We start from the raw sequence: 24,989 nt of genomic DNA on the forward strand, positions 1-24,989 counted from the left end.
GCTTTCACTGTGGTGGCCAGGGCTTGATTCCTGGTCAGGAAACTAAAATCCCGCAAGCCGCATGGTGCGGCCAAAAAAAAAAAAGAATAAGAATTCACTTTATTTAGATCCTTGCCTTATAACCAATCCAACCAGAGGGATGGATGACACGTGCTCCAAGTCAAGTACAGAATGGGGGCGCTCCTACTGCCCCTCCACTTTGCTCTGAAGCAAGGACTGCTTGTACCAAAACCAATTCAGGTTCTACTTCCTCTGACATCTGTCCTGACTTTTATCTAGCAAAGTGAGCCTGCTCGCTCTAACGTGCTCTGCAAGCATCTATTTCTGGTTGTCCCCAGAAGCCTTCAGGACATGGTTATATAAAAAACCACTGCAGCTGCCTCCTAAGGGGCTCAAAAAATCTCTCCAGGATTTGCTGCCCAGCCTCTGCCCTGAACCCATGTTGTCCTTTGCTCTTCCCAACTTCTATCCCAAGTTTTTGTATCTAAATTCTCCCCTCTTTGCTCAGTACCTTTGGATTGGTCAAGGTTTCTTCAGCTTTTTTAATAAGTTAATATACCTACATAACTCTAAAATCAGGAGTATATAGAGAAGTCTCCTACCTACCCTATTCCCTGTCCACACAGGTGCCCACTCCCTACCCAGACAGGTAAGTTGCTTGCGTCTTTGCAGAGCTTACTTATGCCTACACAGGTAAACATGAATATATACTTCCCCCCTTTTACACGAGTGATATTGTAACTTACTTTTTTTACATAATAATATTAGTACATAAAGAGCTTCCTTATTCTTTTTTACAGCTACATTTGATTTCACCACGGTACAGACAGCTAGTGATCACCAAAACTGTTCTTCTTCCTGGACACACAGCTAGACTCTATTTCCCAGCAGTTAGATGTGGCCTTGTGACTTGATGTGAGCGATAGTGGTCTTGTGATAGAATATGAAAGTGATTATCTCCATTTACAGGCATGGTCTATAAAAACTCTTCCATGCAAACCTCCATGCTCTTTCCCACTCCTGGCTTAACGTACATGGTGAAGTTGGGTTTCACAGGTGGAAGAGGGTGGAGCGATTAGAAGAAGGGAGCCTGGATCATATGGGAGAGAAATAAATTTCTCTTTGTTAAGCCACTGAGATTTGGGGCTTACGTGTTATAGCAATTAGTATTATCCAAAATAATACATCCATTGTTCCATAATCTATTAAACCAGCTGTGGTCACTTATGGGTGAACATTTAGGATACTATCAATCTTTCGTTATTACAAACAACACTGGGACGAATAACCTTGTACATACATCATGTTACATGTGTGCAGGGATGTGTAAAATAAATTCCCAGAATTGGACATTGCCGGGTCAAACACTAAGTGCATTCGTGCTGTTGAGAGCTATTGCCAAACTGCCCTGCATGGGGCAACCTGCACTCACACGGGCAACGGAGCAGAGGCTACTTCCCCACAGCTTTGCCGACAGGGTGAGTAATCAATTTCTGGATCTTGCTCAATCTGATAGATGAAAATTCACTTAGCTGTTTTCATTCTGTGTTTCTCCAAAAGGCTGCCTCTTAACTAATCCAACTACACATAGCCCGCCATCCCCCGATGTCTGTCTCAGGCCCACAGGACCACAGGCCTGAACTGTGGTGCCTGGCCCTGTTTATCCGGTGGGGACCGATGACATACACCATATAGCGGGCAAAGCTCTCTAGATTTCAGGTCCTGCCTTACCTCTTGGCCATTCAGGCTGATGCTTCTTCCTGGAAGACTTTTCCAGAGCCTTTAAAAGATATTTTCTAAAGAGGCTTTGGGGCACACTGCATAGGCAAAAAGCCCCAAATTAAAGTTTCACTCTACCACTTGCTTAGCTGTGTAACCTTGGGCAGATACTTACCCTCTTAGATCCTTGGTTTCTTTCTATGTAAAGAGATAACAATGCATATGTTTGTGAAAAGAGCTCTTATCATAGGAAGTCCTCATAAAGGAGTAATTATTATATATTTATATATATATGTATATACCATTCTCACTCATACAATGGAATAGTACATGGCTATTAAAAATCATGCCATAGGGGCTTCCCTGGTGGCACAGTGGTTGAGAATCTGCCTGCTAATGCAGGGGACACGGGTTCGAGCCCTGGTCTGGGAGGATCCCACATGCCGCAGAGCAACTAGGCCCATGAGCCACAACTACTGAGCCTGCGCGTCTGGAGCCTGTGCTCCACAACAAGAGAGGCCGCGATAGTGAGAGGTCCGCGCACCACGATGAAGAGTGGCCCCCGCTTGCCACAACTAGAGAAAGCCCTCGCACAGAAACGAAGACCCAACACAGCAAAAATTAATTAATTAATAAACTCCTAAAAAAAAAATCATGCCATAGAAAAATATTAACTGGAATAAGAAGACATGTGACATTCATACTGGTTTTTGTTTGTTTGTTTTGTTTTTGTTTATTTGGCTGCGTCAGGTCTTAGTTGTGTCGTGCAGGCTTAGTTGCTCTGCGGCATGTGGGATCCTAAGTTCCCTGACCAGGGCTCGAACCCACGTGCCCTGCATTGGAAGGCGGATTGCCAACCACTGGACCACCAGGGAAGGCCCCCATACTGTTTTGCTAAATGAAGAATAGGGCCACAAAACAGCTTGTATTAAATAGTAACATTATTGTTCTTTTGCTTTTTTTGCGGTACGCGGGCCTCTCACTGTTGTGGCCTCTCCCGTTGCGGAGCACAGGCTCCGGACGCGCAGGCTCAGCGGCCATGGCTCACGGGCCCAGCCGCTCCGCGGCATGTGGGATCTTCCCAGACTGGGGCACGAACCCGTGTCCCCTGCATCGGCAGGTGGACTCTCAACCACTGCGCCACCAGGGAAGCCCAACATTATTGTTTTTTAAAAAATGCATCTTAAAAGAACTGGAAGTACAAACATCAAAATATCCAAAAATTCCGTTTCTTTTTCCTTCATGCTTTTGTGTGATTTCTTGGTCCTCTAAATAAAGCCTGAGCTACTTTTGAAATTACAGAGGAAAGGACTGGATAGGGGAGGAAAATGTGCCTTCATAGGCACCAAATTCCATGTGGGGGACAGTTTCTCTCCTCCTGGGGGATTCTTGGGATTCCTTTAAAGGCAGGAATGAGCCTGCAGTAGACAACACACGTTGTATGCGGCTCCATAGCTCTTCCTTTGCGGAACAAACCATCACTCCCTCACCCATGCGGCCCCATGGGGCTGTCAGTCCTGGTGCTCAAGTTCCCCTGACCCGGAAGTGGGTGTATAACGTAGGCAGGCCAACCAGAATACCCTATCCCTCTGGCACAGTGACTGGCCCAGAAGGGGCATGTGACCCAAGCAGGCCATGGCCTTTCCAGATTGCTGAAAGCTACCAGAGTTTCTTTTCCTTTTAGGTCTGGAGCTGAGTTGAGATGCAGGCTTGGAATATGCCAGCAACCACCTTTCTTGCCTAATGGAGAGAGTCTGGTGAGAATGAAGCCCATATACACAGAGTGCAGTTGAGCCAGGAGAAGGGAGAGAATGCCAGAACTTTGATGACAATGTTTGAGACCCTGGATCTAGCCATACTGGCCTGAAGCCAATCTGCTTTTGGTCTTCCTACTTAGTTGGGCCAATAAATTCTCTTTTGGTTTAAGCTAGTGAGTTAGGCTTCTGTTATTTGCAAGCAAGAAAGTCTTGATGAATAAAATGTGCTCCAGGTCATACCAACTGCTGCCATACCTTCAAGGTCATCAGATCCAACCCGCCAGGCACGGTGTTGAGGACAGTCTGCCCAGCAGCGGCCTCTTGCAGGACAGTTAACACCCTCAGGCACTCGCTTACCCTCTGATGCACCTGCAAGAGACAGTGCCAGTGGGAGCTGGAATACTGCACAACCATCCAGCGGGGATCTCGCTCCCCTACAGTGCCGAGGAAGAACGCAGAGATGACGTGCCCACGCACATCTCATCCAGCACTGTGGTCCCCACACCCTGAGAAAGGCTTAGCTCCCTCACAGCCACACATGTAAGCACCACCTAAGAGCACAACGAAGTCAGCCCTGCTGTTCAGACTCTACCTACCTACCCGTGGTACACAGGGCTATAATATGGGTATACAGTGTGCCAGATGAAAGCACTCTGACAACAAAAGGACACAAAAGCGTTCCTATCATCAACCCAGTACTGGATTCCACTTGCCCACTTATAGCACATGTCTATTGTTTTTGTCTGCCTAGCACTCACCTGCCCTTACTTCTCCTGTTAACCCTGACTTTTGAGGATTGCCCCTCTCCCCAAAAATTTAGCAATGTATTTCGGATGGGAACTTTGCATTTTGGTACTTCTCCCCAGCCTCGGAGTCTCTATCCAGGATTTTTCATCTTGCACCTTGGGGTAGAAGCTGGGGACACCCCCAAAACAGCCCTATTCCCTCAGATGGTGAGGGCAAACATGTGCAACCTCATAAGGTAAGCCAGTTAGCAGATGAGACCAACCAGCAGAGGGACAGAGATAAGAGTGAAAAACAAGTCCCAATGGCATTTGGGACTAGCAGTCTTGCCCTTCCCTTGTCTGCTTATATAAGCCAACCAATTCTCTTTTTTGCCTAACAAGCTTAAGTTGGGTTTCTGTCACTTGCAATTGTAAGAGTCTTGATTAATACCTCATTTCTCTGATGTGACAAGCTCAGAACCACTATGACCAAGATTTCAAGAGAGGTTAGTTCAAAGTCTTCTTAGTGAGTGTTTTATAGGGAGGACAGGCTTAGTTACTCTCCCTCCCCACTGGCATAAGCCTACCTGGCAATTCCGAACATGGAATTCCTTCTCCCCTTCCTCAATTTGACGGTGGGGGATCCATTCCTCCTCCAGTGACTCGCTGTTGGGCTGGTTCGCCTCTGGGGGCTGCTTGCAGAAACAGGTTGCTGCAGCTGACCCATCCCTGCAATACATGTGCCACCAGAGAGAAACCAGAAGACACTTGGACTTATTTCTCCCCTTTACCAAATCCTCCTTTTCAGCCAAGACATTCTAGTTTATCCTTTAGCTAATAGGGAAAAAGATCGGGGGCACACATAGGAGTAGAAAAAAATGTGGACTTTGGAGACTGACCTGGGTTTGAACCCCAATTCAGCTATGTCACTTTCAGCAAGTTATTCAACATCTTTGAACCTTGGTTTCCTCACCTTTAAAATGAATATAACCCCTACCTTGCATAGTGTTGTGAGGACTAGAAATAATATATCTATAGGGAACTAGCCTGTACCCTAGCCCACTGCAGGCACCCAACCCATGATGGTTCACTGTGACTGTCATCCCTCACCTGTGCTCTGGTACAGCAACCACAAAGCCATGGGAGGCCAGCTCCATGCAGAAGGCTGAATACAGTGTCCTAAAGATCCAGGAAGGAACCGAGAGAAGTGATCAAAAGAATGGCCTACCCTTAGCCCCTAGTCCAACCATGCTCTGCTAGTAGCCATCTCAACAAATGGAATGGAGGAAGTTTCATTTGCAGCAGCCCTGGCCCAGCAGCTTTTTCCAGCCAGCATACCCCTGCTCTCACCAAGGCTCCAGTGTCCTCCTCCAGGGAGCATGTGCAAGTCAATCCACCGTGGTTTTCAACCCCATACACTGACGCATCTCCTCCACCCCCAAGCCCAATAGTTTGGCTACTTCAAACAATTGCATTCTTATTGTCTATATATTGTATGTCTCCCAACTTAGTTGGTAAGCTCCTTGAGGACAGGGACTCTGGCTATTTCTTTAATATGCAAATATGCATCTGAGATTTAACATGTGGGTTTTTTTGGTCTGTCCTCCAACTTTCCAGAAAAAATATGGCAGACACTGCTAATTGCCTACTCCAAACACCTATTTTTCCCTTCCTCCTTAATAATAGAATCTAATTTTCAGCTGAAGACATTGTCATGCAAAAAAATATGACATTTCCCAGCCTCTCTGCAGCCAGGTTTGTCTGTGTGATTAAGTTCTAGCCCAGTAATAGAAATATAATGCTATCCTCCCAAGTAATTTAAAACTTTCTAGTAGATATATTTTAAAAAGTAAAAAGAAAGAGGTAGAATTAATTTTAATAATATATATTATTTAACCCAATATAGCCAAAACATCATTTGAACATATAATCAAAATTTTTAAATTAATGAAATATTTTATTACATTCTCTTTTTTTTTTCATATGAAGTCTTTGCAATCCAATGTGTGTTTTATACTTATAGCACATCTCAGTTTGGACCAGCCATATTTCAAATGTTCAATATACACATGTGGTTAGAAGCTACCAATAACGGACAGAGCAGCTCTAGTCAATGGGATGTAAGCAGTTGTGTTACATAGAACTTTCAGAAGAGTTCTCCCTTCCTATTGAATAGACTGCGGATGTAATGGTTAGACCTAAAGCAGCCTGGGTCATGAGATACCCTTAGAAATAGAAGCTACACGTCTAGTTTTCTGACAGCTTTGTAGAACTATCATATCAGCTCTGTCTACCTCTAGCTTTCTTTTTATCTCAGCAAAAAATAAATTTTATGTTATTTAGGTCACTACTGCTTGGGGTTTTTCTGTGAAATACAACTTACTCAGATCCTACCTGATGCGGAAAGTCAGTGTCTTAAGTTTCTTTTCACCTTCTCACTTCTCTCAGGGAGGCAAAGAACTGGACTTGAGAGCCAGAGATTTCTGATCCCTTCCCAGTTTAAACTGTAACTTTGGACAAGTCTGCCTTTCAGAGCCTATTTGCTCATCTGTAATATGCATCCCCCTCCCCACGTACCTCACAGGACTGTGTGGGAACCAAAGGAGACAGAGGCACATTAAAAATGGCGAGGTAGTGTTTAAATATATATACTCCTCCCTGGGATGGGAAGCCAGAGGTCTGTGACTCACGCGAAGGATTTCAGATCCTGAATTAACCACAGATGCAACAAGAGGAAACCATGTCCCTTTACCTCCCTGCCCCTTTTCTTGGAATTTCCCTATGGTTAATGAAGAGTATTTATAACTGATTCACCCCAGTTTATTGAGATCTGAGGCCTCAATACAGACTCTTAGTCCAAAAAGACCACTCTAAAGTCATGTGTTCACCTGCTCTCTCTATAAAATACCTGTCAGCTTAGGAAATAATATTTCTTAGCTTCTTTTCCCCACTAGACTACAATCTGAAAGCAGGGTCTCTATTTTGTTCACTCCTGCATACCCAACCCCAGCATAGCACATAGCAGGTACTAAATTTACTGAATAAGAAAACTTCTTGGACTTCCCTGGTGGTGCAGTCGTTAAGAATCTGCCTGCCAAGGCAGGGGTCATGGGTTCAAGCCCTGGTCTGGGAAGATCCCACATGCCGCGTAGCAACTAAGTCCATGTGCCACAACTACTGAGCCTGCGCTCTAGAGCCTGCAAGCCACAACTGCTGAGCCCATGTGCCACAACTACTGAAGCCCATGCACCTAGAGCCCGTGCTCCGCAACAAGAGAAGCCACCGCAATGAGAAGCCCGCTCGCCGCGATTAGAAAAAGCCCACGTGCAGCCATGAAGACCCAACGCAGCCAAAAATAAAAAGTAATTAATAAAAAAATGAAAACCATCTTGCTGCCTTTCTAGCCTCATCTCCACACCTGCTCTCCACTTCCTGCCATGTGCTACAGTTATGTGAATCCATATTCAGTCTCCTCTAGTGGATGCAAATTCCTTGATTTGTTTATCTTTATATGTCCCACCTTCTTTTCATGCCAAGGAGCTGGCACAGAGCAGGTGCTCAACAGATACCTGCTGAATGTACGGAACCTAGCAAAACATAAATATTCATTGGGAAACTACTATTTTCCAGGTAATGCCCTAGGCACTGGGAAAGATAGAAGACAGACATTGTCTCTGCCTTTGTGGAGCTTACAATCTAGTTAAAAAGACAAACATTAAAGAATAATCACATAAGTAATTAATTCATTACAAGTATGTTAAGTATTGAGAGGTACTTATGAAAGCACACCACGGGAAAACTTAACCTAATATAATATAGGGGTCAGGACAGGTGTCCCTAAGAAAGTGACACCCAAACTAAGACGCTGAAGGTAATTTGGAATTAGCCAGGCAAAAGATGAAGAGGAGGAAGAGGAAGAGAGGAGAACAGCAAGTATTCCAGGCAAAGGGAACAGCCACAAAGCACAGCACAAATGAAATCCCTGAGGCAGAAAGTAACATAGTGCCTTTAGGGCTGTTTGTCTGGAGAGCTGGAGTAGGGCAAGTAGCAAGCAACAAGGCTGGAAGCTTTGTCCTGGACCTGCATTCAGGTAAGCCAATGACAACAGCTGAATTAAGTTCAAAGGGCCATTAAAAAGATCTAGATAGGGTCTTCCCTGGTGACGCAGTGGTTGAGAGTCCGCCTTCCGATGCAGGGGACACTGGTTCATGCCCCGGTCCAGGAAGATCCCACATGCTGCAGAGCGGCTGGGCCCGTGAGCCATGGCTGCTGAGCCTGCACGTCCGGAGCCTGTGCTCCACAACGGGAGAGGCCAGAACAGTGAGAGGTCCGTGTAATGCAAAACAAACAAACAAAAAAATCTAGATAGCGGACTTCCCTGGTGGCAGAAGTGGTTAAGAATCTGCCTGCCAATGCAGGGGACACGGGTTCAAGCCCTGGTCCGGGAAGATCCCACATGCCGCGGAGCAACTAAGCCCGTGCGCCACAACTACAGAGCCTGTGCTCTAGAGCCTGCGAGCCACAACTATTGAGCCTGCGTGCCACAACTACTGAAGCCCGTGTGCCTAGAGCCCGTGCTGTGCAACAAGAGAAGCCACTGCAACGAGAAGCCCATGCACCACAACGAAGAGTAGCCCCCGCTCACCACAACTAGAGAAAGCCCGCGCGCAGCAACGAAGACCCAATGCAGCCAAAAATAAATAAATTTATTTTTTTAAAAAAAAAAAAGATCTAGATAGGGAAGTGACATTCATTCATTCATTCAACAAATATTTATCGCGCATCTACAATATGCCAGGCACTGTTCTAGGTGCTGGAATGACAAGATCATATCTGGTTTTAAAATAGATCTGCCTGGCTACAGTGTGGACAATGGTTTGGGTGGGGGTGGGAGGTGTGAAAAGGCAAAAATAGATGCCTTTGTGTAACACTCTGGGACATAAACTAGACTCATACGTTGATGAATGAACATACAGAGAGAATATTCACAAGCTTAAATAAGAACGCATGTACCACAGTTATTAAGCTATGTATATAACACACCAAGGTGTAAAAACCAGAATTCATGGGGAGAATTCTGAATGGATACTGACTTGTAAAACTTGGATCAGTGTTTCCCGAAATCTGGAGAAAGAGATCTTACAGTTCATCACCCCACGATCCTCCACGTAGAGAGACAGAGAGGAAAACTGGCAGGCGTGTGCACCTACTAGGTGCCTGTCTGAGTCCTCATAACCCACACTGTGGGAGCAGCATTCCATTTGACAGATGAGGAAATGTAGGCTCAGAGAGTTCTACCACAGCCCCGAGCTCACAGAGTGCAGTGGTATGGCTGAGATTTACAGCTGAGGCTGCAAGCTCCACGGGAGCGGGAACGAGTCTGTCTTCCTCGTCACTATGCCAGTGCCCCAGGCTGAGGTGCCCTCAGTGTAGGAATAAATGACTCTCTGACCACAAAGCTCAAGCCCCTTCTAGTACTTCTCGGCTGTTATAGAGGAAGAAAGCTAAAAGCAAGTATTTATATAAATGCTGGAACATGAGAAGCCAAGGATATAAAAGGCTCCACCGGGTGAAAGGGGCCTGGGGGAAGGCCTTCTAGAGAAGGGGGACCCAGTGCCTTGAGATGAAGCACATGGTAGATAAGAAAACTGACAAATGGAAACACGCGTTTCCCTGCCCTTTGAGAATAAGCTGAGACTCAGCAGCTGCAACCAGGCAAGGAATATGACAAGGTCTGGGGCAGAGCAGCTCTTACCTGAAGGCTCCCAGGCCATGGGAGAAGATGATCAAGGGGTATCCAGAGTCCTTTGTCTTAAAGGGGCCATTCCAGCTAACAGGCAGGCGACAAGATCCTAGCAGAGACAAGGGCTATAGAATCTCCGGCTGAATGCGAAGGGCAGCCTGGGCACAGGTGTGATGAGGACATGTGGCCCTCCTCTCAGGAGAACCACCTTTTGCCCAAGCAGCCCAGGACAATCAATCACCTACTCTTTCCCCTTTTCTCCCCTAGGGAGCATAAACACAACAGAAAATGGGCAGATAAATCCAAAGGGGAGGTACTGAACAACTTACAGACTAAGTCCCTGAGATGCCAAGGCAGTGGGTAGAGTTCCTAACAGTGGGGCCTTTGGGGAAAGGGGATGATTCAATGTCATCTGACCCAGAAGAGGGAGGAGCTAGAGAGGCAACTGCAGGAGACAGTATGCTCCTTGGCAGTTAAGAATGTTTCTTTGATCTACACTATAGCTGGCACAGAGTGAAATTAATACGTGCTGGATAAATGAGTAATAGCCACCATCCATGGAACACATTCTATATCCCAAGCACTGCACTAGAGTACATGTTTTACATACGTCCCACACTATAACCCTGCAAAAGTATCAGATATTCAGACACAATTTAAGTAACTTGCCCAAGCCCCACAGTAAATGATAAAGTCTGGATTCGAATCCAAGACAGTCTAATTCTATAACCAAAGCTCTTATGTACATAATTCTCTCCACCTCTCCATACCACACTGGCTAATGGATGCCCCATTACAAAGGGGCTGGATAATGCAAACTGTAATGTACTGTGTCTGCCTTGGGATCTCCTAGGAACATAATCAAGCAGCTGGGAGAGGATCTTACCCACAACCATGTTGAACAGCAAACCTCCCCAGCGCTTATTAAACTTCAGGTAATCAGCCAGGCCAGTGCAGTACTCATAGCGGGGAATCCACAGGGGCTGCTCTGTGGTCTCTTCTGCCTCTTGGCAGGGGTAGAAGAGTCGAAAGAAGCTCCCCTGGAAGGAAGGAAAGAGAGCAGCAGCTCAGAGCAAGAAGCCCAAGCATGGCTAGATGTCCCAACAGACACATTTAGCAGGTGTTTGGGGCACCAGCAAAGCACCAAAACAGGGAAACTTTACCTTCAATTCATACACCTGAATTTTGTATTCAGAAAATCCAGAAAGAAGCGATTTTATGTTTAGCATACATGTAAGGCTTATGTCATTTCAAACAGCCAACTGTATTTTGAATTACATCTGAGGGGTACTACAATATTCCCAATGCTTGAGATATCAAAAGATTTAAATCTGGCCCTGAGCCCAGGCCTGGAGGAGTCCCAGGAGCGAGGGATTAGCCCTCATGCTGAATGGGGTGGCATTGGTGTGTCACCCAGGACAATCCTCCAGGCTGACCCCTGGGAAGCAACAGCAGCACACTCATTTTACATGGGAGTAGGTGAGAGGTTACCAGGAAGTATGTGCCTCTCACAAGGGAGGGGGGAGTTCAAGGGCCAGCAGAGAATAACCTAGGAACCGATGGAGGGAAAGTCCCGAACCAAAGTACCAGAGGGAAATAGACGAAGGCAGGTGAGGAGAAAAAGGAGACTATCTTCCTACCCGGGTCAGGGAGTCAAAGGTCAATGGCACATGGTCCACTGCTCTTCCTCTCATACACTCAGATTAAGATGAGATCCAAAACCTTTCCAGGATCAGGCATCTGCTCTCAAGACATCTGAGAGCTACCTTTGAAGCTAGAGGCCCCATTTCCTCTGAGCCAGAAAAAGAACCCATTATCTCTTGTCTATTGAGATGCTTCTAATTGGAAAGAGGAAGAAAAAGGTCAGGGAAAAGAGACCTAGGGGCTCTACACCCAAATCCAGACCAGCTCTAACTCAGCTTCCCCCCACCTGGAATTGCAGCATCAGACTCACTATCGATAAGTCCCGTGCAGACAGAAGCAGCGGAGACGTGCTGGAGACACTTACCTGGAGACTCTGACCCTCCATCACATCCCCACAGCCTACGAGGTGGGATCCCGTGACAGGTGGAAAGCCCACGGATTGGTTGACCCCCATTTCACCACCAGTTGAACTGAACAACGACTTGGGCCGTGGCTGAACTTGATGGCTGGAGGGTGGAACACAGAACAGCCTCTTGCTGGTTTCCTCTCAGCTTCCTGTTGCTTATTCATGTCATCTGCCACCCCTATCCACCCCTCCTTCCTGCCGGTGACTCAGTCCATCTTCCACATCATCCACTTTGCTACACTGCCTTTACTAAGGTTTAGGGGCTGCTTTTTCTGTTGTTGGTGGTAGAGAGGTAAGGAGATGGTCATGAAAAGGAAAGAGAACCTCCATACTCTTCAAAACCCACTAACAAGTGTTTATCTGATTATGTGCCCAGCACAGCAGTTACTGCTGCATGGACTATAACACAGACCTTGTCCTCATGAAGCTAAGAATAACAATTACTACCATCAATTATTTACTCTGTGTCAGCACTGAACTAAGCTTTTTACATACATTGCGTCATTTCATTCTCTCAATAACTGAGGGTTAGACCCTGTTTTACAGATGAGGAAACTAAGGCATGAAGAGGTTGAATAACTTCCCCAAGTCACACTGCTTCTAGGTGGCAAACTCGGGTCTGTCTAATCCAGACCTGAGCTCCTAACCCTCACTGATCCTGTTCATGGGGAGACTCAGTTACATATATACAAAATCACTGACCGAAACTATTAACTATAAAAGCACTTATGCTGGGCCTTGAAATATAAGGAAGATTTTAGAGGCAGGGGAGAAGGAAAGCATTTCTAGAAAGGACATAATGTAAGAGCAGAAAGGGGTAGAGATACAGAAGAGTATAATGTGGGCAGAAAATCAAACAGGAGCCTTCAACATGGCAGGTGTGCATGCTCTGACTAGAAAACATTCCTGTAACTTGGCTGCTTCTTAAATTGGGGTTAATGCCACTGCTCTCCGTCCCTCTTCAATCACATCATCACAGCAGCATCACGCTTACTCTGTGCCAGGAACTACACCAAGTGCTTTACATACATATATTATTTAATTAAATCCTTACAACAATCCTCTGGGATATGTATTGTTATCCCATCTTACAGATAAGGAAACTGATGCTTAATAAAGTTAGGTAATTTACCCAAGAACATATAGCTAGCAAAGCCAGAATTTGATCACGGGCAGTGTGGCTGTGACAGTGGAGAATGCGATCAAACTTCCTGATATCCACTCTACCCTGCCCTCCTACACAGAAGCCTACACAGAAGTGATTTGGGTGGGGCTGATACCTCACTAACTTCTAGAGTTGGGCCAATCATCCCTTGGCATCCCCATCAGTATCCGGATGAAGAGTGGGCTCATGACATAAGTTGGTCCAACCAGAGTAAAGCCCAGGACTTTGGTTTGATGGTTGAGGGTGGAAAAGTTCTTTCTTGTTTTGAGCTAGAGTGATGTGTGGATATGAAGCCTTGAACTGTTGCAGCCACTCTGCTACCTTGTGGATGAAGCTACTTGTGGAGGATGGCAGAGCTGAGAGAATCATAAAGAAATACAGTCATATTTGTGAAGACTGTAAGAATCTCTGGATTAGATTGTACCTGAAACCTGACCCAGTCCTAGACCTTCTAGTTACAAGAGCCAATAAATCCCCTTTTTTATTTAAACCAACTGGGTTTAGATTCTATTGCTTGAACCAAAAGCACCTAAACAGATACACTGAGTCCTGAGCCACATGTTCAGTCATTACATTATTCTGCTTTCTTTAAGATGCTCTGGGATGGATCAGAAAGTTCAGGTCAAAGCATGCCTGGGCAAGAAGAGAACTTAGAGATCATTTCTCCTCACAGTCATCCTCTGCACCACCACCCCCTCAGCCCAGTATATAAATGAGCTTTACTGATGAAGAAATCAAGGTTAAGAGGTTAAGCGAGCTGCTCAAGGTCACCAGAACTATTATAACACATAGATCTCCTCACTGCCAACTTCCAATTGTCTGATCTAATGGAAAACCCCTGACAAGCAATAATACTAATGTCATTCTATTTAACTTTGGAAGATAATAAGTGATATTCTTTCTACTACAGACTTCTTCATTTTGTTTCTCTGAAGCAAATTTAAAAATAAACCTAATTCATTTTAAAAAGAAGCTAAGCCCCTGAGGCAGTCAGTGGACTATCCAGCCAAAAGGAAGCTGAACGTGTGCTGCTTAGTCTCAGACCCTGACCTTTTCCCCTTGAAGGCAAATGTACAGAGGACCCACGGCGGGTTGGGAGGGGGCACAGGACACGACACCCACGTGACAATGAAGCAGCGGCAAGTTCTCACTGCCATAAAAGTGGGTCAGACAAAATACTGTGGGAGTTCCAAGAAGAAAGAGAGCTCCTTTAGCTTGGAAGTGGAGGGCAGGGGAAGATGGGAAGATTGACTTTCGAGTAGAAGAATGTGTGAGCAAAGGCACAGAGGTGAGAAAGCACACTTGAGAAACCTCGAGAAGTCTGTGATGGATGCAAGGTGAGAAAGGACGATGTGACCAGATTTGGAGGGTAGCAGTCCCTCAAGTGCTAGGCTAAGGAGTTGGAATCTACTCTGGAAATGAGGTCGTGGACATGGGAGATATAAAGTCTGAAAGACCCAAGTTTGAGGCCCAGCTCCTTCGCTGCCTAGCATTCTTACCTTGGGCAAGTTACCTGATCACTCTAAGCCTGATTCCCCATCTGTACAATGGGGATGCTACCCATCCTCATAAGGTTGCTATGGAGATAAAATGAAATAATGCATTTAAAGCACCTAGTGTAGTACCTGGCTCTTAGGAAGTATCCAGGAAATATTTGTTGATTGTGTGAAAAGTAGAAACAATAGGATCTGGCAACTAAGTGGATCTGGGGAGTTATGGGAGAGGGAAGAGCCAAAGATGAGTCAGGTTTCAACACTGCGTGACCAGAATGATAGTAGCTTCTTACAGGAAGAGATGTTGGTCTTAATCAGAACAGAGAACACTACGTGAGATAGGAATCAGGATGAGAGCACTTGAGAACAACCAAACAGAAGGGAAGCACAACTCTCTGGCAGTCCTGGAAAGTTTCTGGGAAGGTCATCAACTAAATTAAAGTTGGAAATAAATAAAAACTAAAGAAGCTAATTGGCCAGAGTGAGGCTAACATGAAAATGAATCTGCATTCCCTGGGCTCATACTGACTGATGCACAAGTAGAATGGGAAGATGGGAAAATCCAATCTGACTTGCAAATTTTGCCTAAGAAACATCCACACCGAGCATCCAGAGTTATTTCTAATAAATGCCATGGAATTCTCCAAGGAAATCAGCCCAGGTGTCTCTACCTTCTTTGGCTCACCTTATCTAAACAATTTGCGGTGGTGCCTGCCTAAAGGCCTCTCTACCCATCCAAACCTGTCCCAACCATCAAAGCCCAGTGAAATCTCTGGTCCTCTGTGAAGCTTTCCAAGTCCTTCCAACCTTCCCTCCTCTCAACTCTGAGTACTGTCTGCCTCCCTCACCTGATAACCGATCACAGGCTGCCTCAGGACAGCTCTTGAATTAGTACGTATTCTAGCAGTTTTCAATCAGTAACTTGCCTCCAATAAGTGGTCCACATAGAATCTAGATCAGAAGTTCCTGAAACTATTATCACAATCAACTGGAAAACTTTTCAAAACTATAGGTTTTAGGGCCCCCATTGCCAGAGGTCAATTAGTTTATAAAGCTTCCCAAGCTTTCTGATCCCCAAGGGTCAAGTACCTCTGGTCCAGATGGTACCCAGGATTTTTCTTTTATTCAGACGTGTGCATGCAGCAAGTATTTACTGAGTGTATATGGTATTCCAGCCCACCATTTTCATATTAATGAAATGATAATGACTGTGATACCACTTGGTTTAACCCCCATGGCCACCTAGAAGCATGTTCCTGCCAGTTACTAGGCTTAATGCAGTGCCCTCCATATAACTGGTCTCAACAGTCAGTTTATCCAATGAATGCTACTTAATTTTTTACACATGTATGCCTTATCTCTTCAGATATACTACAGAGGTAGACTGTGTTTTACATTTCTTTGGAGTCCAAACCATCTATCCTCATGCTTTCTCCACATAGTAGGGACCCCAAAAATGCTTGCTTTATTTGGCTTTGATTTAAACCCTCTCAATTCTTTAATCTCTGTCTTTTTGATCTAAAAATTAGGCTATATGGTATAGTGGGGGAAAAAAAGGCTTTGGTGACAGTCTGAACTCCACCTCCATCACTTAACTGGCTGTGTGACCTTGAGCAAGGGCCTTCAATTCTAAGCCTCTGATAACTTCTCCACATGGTAGAAATAATAAATCACTCATGAAGCTGCTGATGAGGATTGAATGAATGTATGTAAAGCACCTGACATATAGAAGGTACTATAACCATAACAAACTACATGACCTCTCTCAGCCTAAGTTCCCTATAAGTAAAATGAGGACATTTCATAAGTGAAAATTAATAAGAAAAGTGATATTGCCTAGGGCCTGGTACATTTTAAGTGCTCATAAAATGCTAGGAGTTAATTAACAATGCTATGTCTCTCTCTCCTCATACCCAGGTAAGCTTTTTTTTTTTCCGGGATTTTTGTGGTTTTCTGGATTAAACCCTTTGACAAAATGGTTTCTTTCCTCCTGGCCTTTTCGAGTCTGAGACATCCCTCCCAAAACCAGCGTCTACTAAACAGGCCCAGAAGAGCCCAGAGGGAACGGATAGGGCTTACACTGCAGCTGTCCATCTCCTGCTGGGGCCCCGTTTCCAGTGTTCAGGGACCACCCTTCGGCCAGCTGTGTGGACTTTTCATCACTGGCTATTTCAGGACAGAGTCCAAGACAAGCACTTCTCTGGGGCTTCCTTCCAGACAAAGCTCTCTGGAGTCTTAGAGCTCATTAGTCTGTGGTCTCTGGGGAAGTGAGGAACTAACACCCTGCTCTCAGAGAATGGAGACACCAAGTGCTCAGGGGCAGGTTTGAGCAACAAGGGGACAGAGCTATAAAAGGAGCCAAGATAAGAGTTTTTCAGAGCATTAATAATTATAGTAAAAATAATCTCTCGCTTGTGGAGGCTTTACAGTTTATAAAACACTTTCACACGTATTAGCTTATTGGCTCCACAACACTGCCTCAAGCTAAGACGGAGAGAGCAACTGTCATCTCCATTTCGTATTATGGGTTGACTTCCAGTCCTGGGCACTTGCGTGGATTGTGAAAGAAGGAATGGCGACCCTTCTTTCACTAGTATGAAAACCAGGAAACTGAGGGTAAGAGTGAAGCACATAAAAAGTGTGGAGCACAAAGAAGGCCACGTTTCAGAGAGGTGATGCCGTGGGCTCGAGGTGGGGCTGTGGGCTCCGAACGAGAGAGCTCACCGTGGGATTCCAGGGGCGCCGGGAGTGAAAGAGCAAGATGATAGTGGGAGAATAAAGGGTGAGGGCGGATATTGGAGGTGTTTCAGTAGGAAACTGAAAAGATAAAGGACTAATGTGGATTAGTCTGGGATTAAGACGAGAAAGCCCCCCAAACCGACCTGGAATATGAGCAAGTCTTTAAACCCCTCAGTCCAGAATAGAACCTTTCTCCAATCAAACTTACCCAGTCAAGTTGACCTCTCAGAAGCAACCCAAACGGTCAACTCGACGGAAACGAGAAACTGCCCAGGAGCCAGTGGCCCTTTGGTAGTTGTAGTTTCTAGACTCGAAATTAGCGCTTAAAACCATTTCCCGCCTCTCTGTCCGGAACTATAACTTCCGAGGTGCACCGCGCAAGGTTGCACATTACGACCCGCCCCCCAGGACTACGATTCCCAGAGGTCTACACGGCCCCTCGTCTTGGTGTGAAACCGCCCAAGGGCCGGAATGCGGTGTGATTCCTCCCCCTGGTGGTCGAGGAGCCGCCACCACGATTACAAAGCCCGAGCGGAGGGTTACTGCTTATAGTCCCGGTTAGTAACCCTCCGCCTCACCGTTCCTCAAATAATTCCTGGGCGTGCCTGGAGATAACCTGGGCTTTGCTTTATTCTCAGGGCCGTGAGGAGGAGGTCTGGGCTTGTTTGGGTTTTTTTTTTGTTTGGGGTTTTTTTTTTTTTTTTTTTTTTTGCGGTACGCGGGCTTCTCACTGTTGTGGCCTCTCCCGTTGCGGAGCAGAGGCTCCGGCCGCGCAGGCTCAGCGGCCATGGCTCACGGGCCCAGCCGTTCCGCAGCATGTGGGATCTTCCCGGACCAGGGCACGAACCCGTGTCCCCTGTATCAGCAGGCGGACTCTCAACCACTGCGCCAGCAGGAAAGCCCGTGAGCTTGTTTTGTGTTCTCCACATTGTGCTTCCAGTGAGAGTATAAGACTGATCATTCAAATTAAGGGCGCATTTCCCACCAACCTTACTATCTGTTCACACTTGTGGTATTCCATTGTCCTTCTTCAGAAACTCATGGCCAAGAACTGAGAGGAACCTGAGAGATTCCTCCCCGCCCCTCCGGCCCCAGCCGCTCCATCCATCCTCACTTTGCTGACACTATGCTGATTCTTAGGGACACACTGGTGAACAAGTTACTGTCGCTAACCTTGAAAGAATTCACAGTCCAGCGGAGGATTCCGACAAATGAAGAATTACACGGTGATACGAGCTCTAATGGGGAAGACGCGAGGGGTTATAGGAACCTTCTTGAAAGGCAGCACCTGCCCAGGCTTGGGAGAAATGGGATGGTGTCTTCAAGGTTTCTTGGAGATCTTAGAGAAATGTTAAAATTGAGAACTGAAGGAATAGGACTTAGCCAAGAGTACGGGGAGTATGAAGAATGTTTTACACTCTGGCTGGAGCACAGAGTGTGAGGGATGGGATAGAGAGGCACACCTGAGGAGGGAGGCAGGACCACATCCTCAGGAGTCTTGTAAACTTCCATAAGAAAACTGGATCATCCTGGCAGCTCAAAAACTTTCAAAAGGGCTTCCCTGGTGGCGCAGTGGTTGAGAGTCCACCTGCCGATGCAGGGGACACGGGTTCGTGTCCCTGTCTGGGAAGATCCCACATGCCGCGCAGAGGCTGGGCCCGTGAGCCATGGCCGCTGAGCCTGCGCGTCCGGAGCCTGTGCTCCGCAACGGGAGAGGCCACAACAGTGAGAGGCCCGCGTACCACAAAAAAAAAAAAAAAAACTTTCAAAGGCTTCCTACTACCTGCTGAATAAGGTCCCAACTTCTCAGCTTGGCATTCAAGATCCTCCCCAAACTGCACCCCCCCACCCATCACCACGATGTGCTCTGAAGTGTCGCTCCTGGCGTCCTCTGACAGGAATCGCCTTTCTTCGGCCCTGCCCCGCCCCCAGCTACGGTCACCTCCTCACCAGTCTCAAGATGTAGCAGGTTCTCATTGTTACCTCCACACTTCTTTTTTTTTTTTTTTTGCAGTACACAGGCCTCTCACTGTTGTGGCCTCTCCCGTTGCGGAGCACAGGCTCCGGATGCGCAGGCTCAGCGGCCATGGCTCACGGGCCCAGCCGCTCCGCGGCATGTGGGATCCTCCCGGACCGGGGCACAAATCCGTATCCCCTGCATCGGCAGGCGGACTCTCAACCACTGCGCCACCAGGGAAGCCCATGCTTCAGGCTTCTTTAGACTCTCCTCTCCTCCTGACACTGTCACCACCACCATCCTTCCAGGAACCAAGATAAAGTCATCAGGAGATAGTGATGGCAGCACCGCGTGTGGTAATCAAGCCCCAAATTTAATTAAAGCTGTGGTTGGTGGTGGTGACGGCAGAACAGATTAGAGATGGTTAGTGCAGATCAGAGATGGTTCTCTGGCTTATTAATCAGTGCTCTGCAGCTGGCCCAGATTACCCAGGACTAACTAGAGTCCCTGGTCCTGAGAGGGACAGCTGGAGTTTGTTTCTCTGTCTCCTACTCCCAGACTAGGCCATACTGGGGATGTTTGCTGGCCAGCTAAGTTTTAAACTTCCCAGGGACAGGGATGTCACAGCCTCCTTTACCTCCTTTGTCACTGTTAGGAAGATCTACCTTGGGCCCAGACTCCTGTTGCAAAATAAAATACTTGAGTTCAATTGCATTCCATTCCAATCTAGTCTTTTGGGGGATAAACAACCCAAACGCTTTAAGTTTTCAGCAAGTGGTTGATTTTCCAGGCTTTCATTATAGATCCCATCCTCCAACAGTTCAAGGATCTCTTCTGGTTGGCTACCATCCCACTCCAGCATTTACCTTGTTGCTAAGTTACTTTAAGTTGGCATATGAGTGACCAGCTTTGGATTTCCTTTTCTCCCCACTACATGCTGAAGTTGCTGGACGACACTTTTTAAAATCAGACTATAATATGCATACAACAAAGTGTGTGAAGTGCACTAATACTAACTGTCCAGCTCAACCTTTTAAAAAAAAAAACATTTGATATAGCCATCACCTAGTTTGAAATGTAGAACATTTCCAATGCTCCCAAAAGTTTGTCTCATGCCTCTTCTCTGTTTTCAATCACTCACCCCCCCAGAGGGAGCCACTGTTTTTTGTTTCCTGTCATCTCATTGGGACCCAGTTGGAGTCTGGGTGAATCCTCTTTTAACATCCTGTTAGCAGGTAGAGTGTATATGCTTAATAAAGATCAAGAACAATAACTGTCCTACTCTAGTATTGTTACTATAATAACAGTAATAAGCACTAGAAATCAAGCAGTGAATAGAGAGATTAATTCCCTACCCACATGGTGCTTTCATTCTGTTGAGGGGAGACGGATAATAAGCGAGCATATAACCAAGATAATTGCATACCATTAAGTGCTCTAAAGGAAATAAGATGCTTTGATGGAGAATAAAAGGAGTGAGCTACTCTCAGTAGGATGGCCAGGGAAGGATTCTCTGAGGAGCTGGCATCTGAGCTGAGCCCAACCTACCACTGGGCTCAGCTGCCCTAATACCTCCCATTTCTTGATTATCTACTATGTGTCAGACATGTCATTAGCAACTTCCAAATCCTTTACCTCATTTAGTCCTCCTGGGAAGTACGTCATATTCTTTCTATTTTTCAGACAAGAAAACAGAGGCTCAAAGAGGTAGTAGCAGACAATGTGGATACCAGCCTCATAGCCCTCATCCCTTCTCTGAGCCCCCGTGTGTGGTGGTTTCCAGCAGCTGAGAGCCTCTGCACTCAAAGTCCCACTTGTGTCTGCTTCCTTGCCCGAGGGCTGTCTTAGGCATCTATGAACCAGGAAGGGAGAGGCATGTGCTACCCACCCCAAGGGCAACCTTCGGCCATGATGGAAGCTGATGACTCCCCATCCTTAGATAGGATGATTCTGAGGTGCATTTCACACTGTCTCTTGAGTTTCCATGGGGAGCTGAGCCCAGCGGCTCACAGCACTAAGCTGCACATTAGTGCTCCCCTGCCTGTGTCTTCTCCATGCTCTAACTTCTGCTTCTTGAAATCACCTCCCAAATAGACTACGAGCACCCAAGTCTCAGGGTCTGCTTTTGGGGGAACTCAAGCCACCCCCTTGCTCCAAGCACAGAAAAGTGCTTGGGGACATAACATTCTCGAACTGTGCCACGCCCTGTCACCCTCTATGCCTTTGCAAGTGCTGTCTCCTCTGCCGAAACATGTGTTGAATCCGTTGTGGTCCATCCAATGTCCATGACACTCCATCCCTGCCACCCTCCACCTGAAGAACTCCAGCTGCTAGTGTCCAGCACTGGTAAGAATCATGTTTGTGCCAAGTGCTTGGCAAACCCTATCTCGTTCAGTTGACACAGAGATTCTGAGACATCGGTAGTACCATTCCCGATTTGCAGGTCAGGAAACAGATTCACAGAGGCCAGGAGACCTACCCAGGTTTTATAGTTAAAGACTGGCAAAGCCAGGACAAAGGGAATTCCATGGAGGTCAAGTGGTTAGGACTCCGTGCTTCCACTGCAGGGGGCACAGGTTCGATCCCTGGCTGGGGAGCTAGGATCCCACAAGCCACGCAGCATGGCCGAAAAATTAATAAACAAAAATTTAAACCAGGACCAAAATGCAGATCTACATATTCTACTGCCTTAGCCCTTGGCTGGAGAGAAAGGATAGGAATCAGGGTCTCTAGAGTTGTTCCAGCATTTCCCCTCTCAGAGAGGGGCCTAAATAAATAGCTGAGGGATGCCACCCCACCCCGACCCCGAGGTAGTCACCAGAGCCTCAGCTGGGAGGAGCAGAGACTATGGAGCCCAGAGGAAGGAGGCCAGGTTGAGGGGGCTTCCTACAAACAAAGAGGCTAGACATTCTGCCCACCCACCCCTGGGAGGGGAAAACTGGTGAAGGCATTACCCTTTCTATTTTCTGGCTCCTTCCATGGCTTTGGGAGTTTACTTGGCCTTGGCAATGGCCTGCTTCTCAGAATCTCTCATCAAAAATGATTCTCGGAGGCTAGGCCAGTTCTGGGACACCAAGAAGCCAAGGGAGGCCTGAATTCCCACTCTTAATCTTCTCTTCCAGGCCCTCAGTCTTGTTATCAACAAGCCCATCAAATGCCTGGTAAAGGCCCACCAGCCTGCAGAACACAAGCTGGCTAGGTGGGTACCAAGTTCTCAAGGGAGGTTGGGGAAAATGGGGGTGTGGTGGGGTGGAACGCTTATCAACAATGCCATGTCATTCCCTGCTTAAAATCCTCCTCGGACTGCTGTCAGGCTCCATAACAAAAGCTGCAGTCCTTCCAGAAGTGCAGAAGACCTTCAAGGTCTGGACCAACTTCCTTCAGCCTGTCAGATTCACTCCTCCTTCTCATCCAAAGTGACAAGCTCGTCCCTAGACAGCCATGCACTCAGCCACCTCCATGCATTTGTTTGTGCTTTTTCCATTTTGCTTGTGCTGCGTCTTCCTGGTCTGCTCTCTGTCTAATCTTTCAAACCCAGCAGAGATGTCACTTTCTTTGGGAAATCCTTCCTGGCTGAATCCCCCTGTGCTTCCCTAACACTCACTGGCGTCCCCGTAACAGCACACATAACAATGCAGTGAAGTGACCTGTGTGCCTGTCCCCTCTGAACAGGACCATGGCTCCTTGAGGGCATGGATGCCATCTTATTCATCACTGTGGGCCTAGCACAGCATCTGCCACAGTGGGTGTTGGTTAAAAGAATGAGCGAATAAGAGGCACCCAGAGCGGAGGCTGCAAACATGAATGCCTTCAGGGTCCAAGCAAGTCAGGTAAATTGGTGTAAGACAGTAGGGAGCAGGAGGGACTGTGGCAAACTTGACAGTGATTGGCTTGCCCAAAGGAATTCAAATTTGATTAAAGAACACAGGTGGGTAAAACCTGGCCTCTATTCAAAACAATAGTAATAATAATAGTTATTGTAAACTTACTCTGCAGCAGGAGATAAGGTGCAGTGGTTCAGAGTATAGGCTCTGAAAATGGGCTGCTGGATCTGAATCCCAGCTCTCCTGCCTGTTAGCTGTGAGACTTTGGTCATGTCCCTGAACTCTCTGAGCCTCAGTTTCCTCACTTGCAAAATGGAAATAATAATAATACCTACCTTATAGGGTTGTTGTGAGGATTCAAAGAGTGAATACATGAAAAGGACATAAAATGGTGCCTGGCACATAGAAAACACCCAAGAAGTGCTAGCTATCACTCTTCCCTGATGGTGAGTGCTCAGAGGAGGCCTCCCTGAGGAGGTGACATGTAAACTGAGCCCTGCATGTCAATAAGGAGCCACCCATGATGAGCTCTGAGAGAAGAATGATCCAGGCAGAGGGGACAGCCAGGTGAAAGGTCCTAAGGGGGAAATGGCTTTGCTGGGTCTGGAGCACAGTGTCTGGGGAGGGGGGCAGGAGACAGTGTCTTGAGGGCAGGCAGGGCCCAGATCTTGGAGGGCCTTCTAAGCTGTGGAAAGAAGCCTGGATTTTGTTCTTGTGTGATGGAAGCCACTGGGGGAGTTTGTTTCAAAATATAGGTTTTATTATTATTTAGGTACAGTGAGGCCAACAGACCAGGAGACAACTGCCATTGGAAAGACAGTTCATTATACTCACAGAACCCAAGAGGAGGAGGCACACCATGCCACTGGGGCAGGGCGGGGCGGGGGGGGGCACATGGGGAAGCACCGGGGTTGGTCAGGAGGCAGAGGGAGGGAGGGGAAAACACAGGCAAGGGTCTTGATTGTGGTTTCCACGGGAGGAGTGCGTGAGGCCACAAGCAGTCTTAGAATTGGCTGGATTAATAATTTCAGTGGGCTCTGGGCATGAGGCTGTCTCCAGTTGCCTGGTACCTGACCCTGTGATGCATAAATCAGGAGAGTAGTGGCCCTGAGTGTGAGAACCCAGTAGAGGAGGTGATGGGGTATAGGCTCTGGACTGGGTAGTTTGCATTTGAAAGGCAAGCTCAAGGGTGAGTTTTTACTATCTATAGGAATTGGCTACCCTGGGAGGGACAGTCCCTCCAGGGTCAGCAAGGCCCTGGTGCGAAACATCAAAACACAGAAACTAAAAAGACATGGCTAATACAGAGTTACAGCCAAGGGGAGATGGGGTTTACATTTTAACAGGTCCTCTGGCTGCTGTGAGGAGACAGTGTTTTAGTGAGACAAGAGGAAAGCAGAGACCAGAGGCCGATGCAATGACCCAGGTGCAAAAGGATGGTGGCCTGGACTTTGGAGGGTGCAGGGGAGTGGGAGCCCGCTAACATCAGGGTCTGTATGGAGGCGGGGCTGCAGGACCTGATAGACAACCAATGAGGATGCCTTTAGGTTACAAGAGGCAATCGTAGCCCATCCTGATTTTATTTCTGGGGTTCACGCCTGTGTTTCCTTCCCCACTTATGAACTGTACTATCTCACTCTTTTGATGTTAATGGCACAGTAAAGGGATTCTAGGAGATACTTCTGGATTAGAGATTGAAACAAAGTGTCCAACATAGTGCCTGGCACATAGTAAGTTCTCAACAAATTGATAGCCTTTTCTTCCTTGAGGGAAAGCAGAAAGCCCAGCAGATCTGATGTCAAACAGACTGCAGTTTG

The 24,989-nt window shown here is 46.8% G+C and overlaps 1 protein-coding gene across 3 annotated transcripts in view; it reads right to left on the reverse strand.

Moving 5' to 3' along the window:
- Positions 1–24,989, reverse strand: part of PAFAH2 (platelet activating factor acetylhydrolase 2) — a 44,791-nt gene that overhangs the window by 14,591 nt on the left and 5,211 nt on the right. The window contains exons 1-7 of one of the 3 annotated variants that reach the window (XM_079920931.1): positions 17,600–17,731; positions 11,953–12,094; positions 10,831–10,984; positions 9,957–10,053; positions 5,312–5,380; positions 4,789–4,930; positions 3,732–3,845 (exon numbers count right to left, since the gene is read on the reverse strand). In XM_079920931.1, coding sequence (XP_079777057.1) covers positions 3,732–3,845; positions 4,789–4,930; positions 5,312–5,380; positions 9,957–10,053; positions 10,831–10,984; positions 11,953–12,042 — 666 coding nt within the window. In that variant the 5' untranslated portion in view covers positions 12,043–12,094; positions 17,600–17,731. Of the gene's footprint in view, positions 1–3,731; positions 3,846–4,788; positions 4,931–5,311; positions 5,381–9,956; positions 10,054–10,830; positions 10,985–11,952; positions 12,095–17,534; positions 17,568–17,599; positions 17,732–24,989 lie in introns of those variants that run through there. The other 2 variants (XM_079920929.1, XM_079920930.1) reach the window with 2 other exon arrangements.

Source organism: Stenella coeruleoalba (genome assembly GCF_951394435.1).
Source record: "Stenella coeruleoalba genome assembly, chromosome: 1".
In the NCBI taxonomy this organism is placed as follows: Eukaryota; Metazoa; Chordata; class Mammalia; order Artiodactyla; family Delphinidae; genus Stenella; species Stenella coeruleoalba.